This window comes from Oncorhynchus tshawytscha, unplaced genomic scaffold, assembly GCF_018296145.1.
Source record: "Oncorhynchus tshawytscha isolate Ot180627B unplaced genomic scaffold, Otsh_v2.0 Un_contig_3076_pilon_pilon, whole genome shotgun sequence".
Taxonomy (NCBI): domain Eukaryota; kingdom Metazoa; phylum Chordata; class Actinopteri; order Salmoniformes; family Salmonidae; genus Oncorhynchus; species Oncorhynchus tshawytscha.
Window position 1 is genome coordinate 94,501 of NW_024609178.1, and position 3,000 is coordinate 97,500.

The 3,000-nt window shown below is 58.5% G+C and overlaps 1 protein-coding gene across 1 annotated transcript; it reads left to right on the top strand.

Moving 5' to 3' along the window:
- The first annotated feature begins 859 nt into the window (after positions 1-859).
- On the top strand, positions 860-2,496 carry LOC121844392 (extensin-like). The gene is made up of 2 exons (XM_042314420.1): positions 860-878; positions 1,607-2,496. The coding sequence occupies exons 1-2, from the start codon at positions 860-862 to the stop codon at positions 2,494-2,496; spliced, it is 909 nt and encodes a 302-aa protein (XP_042170354.1).
- Positions 2,497-3,000: the final 504 nt, after the last annotated feature.

The following is a 3,000-nucleotide window of genomic DNA, read 5'->3' on the forward strand; positions in this document are numbered from 1 at the left end:
GGTCTCCAGGATGCTTTACTGTTGGCATGACACAGGACTGATGGTAGCGCTCACCTTGTCTTCTCCAGCCCTTCTTGACACCAGGCCATCCTCCAAAAGTCTTCGCCTCACTGTGCGTGCAGATGCACTAACACCTGCCTGATACCATTCCTGAACAAGCTCTGTACTGGTGGTGCCCCGATCCCGCAGCTGAATCAACTTTAGGAGACGGTCCTGGCGCTTGCTGGACTTTCTTGGGCGCCCTGAAGCCTTCTTCACAACAATTGAACCGCTCTCCTTGAAGTTCTTGATGTTCCGATAGATGGTTGATTTAAGTGCAATCTTACTGGCAGCAATATCCTTGCCAGTGAAGCCCTTTTTTGTCCAAAGCAATGATGACGGCACGTGTTTCCTTGCAGGTAACCATGGTTGACAGAGGAAGAGCAATGATTCCAAGCACCACCCTCCTTTTGAAGCTTCCAGTCTGTTATTCGAACTCAATCAGTATGACAGAGTGATCTCCAGCCTTGTCCTCGTCAATACTCACACCTGTGTTAATGAGAGAATGACTGACATGATGTCAGCTGGTCCTTTTGTGGCAGGACTGAAATGCAGTGGAAATGTTTTTGGGGGATTCAGTTAATTTGCATGGCAAACAGGTACTTTGCAGTAAATTGCAATTCATCTGATCACTCTTCATAACATTCTGCAGTATATGCAAATTGCCATCACACAAACTGAGGCAGCAGACTTTTTGAAAATTAATATTTGTGTCATTCTCCAAACTTTTGGCCACGACCCTACAGTTAGAAGAGAGACGGCAGTAACCTGATCCTTGATTTAATGATGTTTGGTAATACTTTGTAAACCTTTGGCGAACATGGTCGTGCATAGTGCCAGTAGACACAAGAGAAGGAGATGTTCTTCACAGTTCTGATCAGGAGTGACTATTACATCCCACAAGATGTTGAGCAACAGATGATGGATGTTTTGTGGTGTTTCTACGAAAACATATATTCACCCCACAGTACTTCATTATTCCACAACCCCGACCCACCCCGCTCCACAACCCCGACCCACCCCGTTTCACAACCCCGACCCACCCCACCCCACCCCACTCCACCACCCCACTCCATCATCCCGACCCACCCCACCCCACTCCACCACCCCGACCCACCCCACCCCACCCCACTCCACCACCCCACTCCACCATCCCGACCCACCCCACCCCACCCCACCCCACCCCACTCCACCACCCCACTCCACCATCCCGACCCACCCCGCTCCACAACCCCGACCCACCCCGCTCCACAACCCCGACCCACCCCGCTTCACAACCCCGACCCACCCCGCTCTACAACCCCGACCCACCCCGTTTCACAACCCCGACCCACCCCCACCCCACCCCACTCTACCACCCACTCCACCATCCCGACCCACCCCACCCCACTCCACCACCCCGACCCACCCCACCCCACTCCACCACTCCGACCCACCCCGTTTCACAACCCCGACCCACGCCACCCCACGTCACAACCCATACCCACCCCGCCTCACCACCCCGACCCACCCGCTCCACCACCCTGACCCACCCCGTTTCACATCCCTGACCCACCCCACTCCACAGCCCCGACCCACCCCACTCCACATCCCCGACCCACCCCACTCCACATCCCCGACCCACCCCCTCCACCACCCGACCCACCCCACTCCACCACCCCGACCCACCCCCTTCTCAACCCCGACCCACCCCACTCCACCACACCGACCCACCCCCTTCTCAACCCCAACCCACCCCCTTCTCAACCCCGACCCACCCCCTTCTCAACCTCGACCCACCCCCCTTCTCAACCCCCGACCCACCCCGCTCCACAACCCCGACCCACCCCTCCCCATTCCACCACCCCAACCCACCCCACCCCATTCCACCACCCCGACCCACCCCATTCCACCACACCCCGACCCACCCCACCCCATTCCACCACCCCGACCCACCCCACCCCACTCCACCACTCCGACCCACCCCCTTCTCAACCCCGACCCACCCCGCTCCATCACCCCTACCCACCCCCTTCTCAACCCCGACCCACCCCGCTCCACCACCCCTACCCACCCCACCACCCCGACCCACCCCGCTCCACCACCCGACCCACCCCACTCCACCACCCCGACCCACCCCACTCCACCACCCCGACCCACCCCCCTTCTCAACCCCGACCCACCCCGCTCCACAACCCAGACCCACTCCACCACCCCGACCCACCCCCCTTCTCAACCCCGACCCACCCCGTTCCACCACCCCTACCCACCCCCTTCTCAACCCCCCGACCCACCCCGCTCCACCACCCCTACCCACCCCACCACCCAGACCCACCCCGCTCCACCACCCCGACCCACCCCGCTCCACCACCCCAATCTCCCCCGCTTCACAACCCCCGACTCACCCTGCTCCACCACCCCGACCCACCCCACCACCCCGACCCACCCCGCTCCACCACCCCGACCCACTTTTCCTAGAATAGCAAAGTGCTTCATTTGATTGAATTGTAGAACTCTTTGCGCCTGCCTCCAGCTCTCGGCTCTAACCATAACCGTGACCCTCCTCTCCTGTCAGTGCACCCTTCCAGCACTCCTCCTCTCTCCTCTCTCAGAGGAACATATGATGGACGTGAGACAAGGCAAGAGACGAGATGTCTGACGGACACCCTATGGGATCCTGGACGTCTTAAGTCTCTCCGACGGACCATCAACTGTCTGGTCCCTTAATAATCGCTGGCTGGACTGTATGGTAACACGTTTGTTCTCTGTAGACAAAGAGGAGCCTCTCTCTCACTCTCTTTTCCAATCTCCCTCTCTTTCTTTCTCTCTCTCTCTGTCTCTCTCTCTCTCTCTCTCTCTCACCCCCCTCTGTCTCTGTCCCTGTCTCTATCTCTCTCTCTCTCTCTTTCTCTCTCTCTCTCTCTCATCCCCCTCTGTCTCTCTCTCTCTCTCTCTCTCACCCCTCTTTTCTTCTCTATGAAT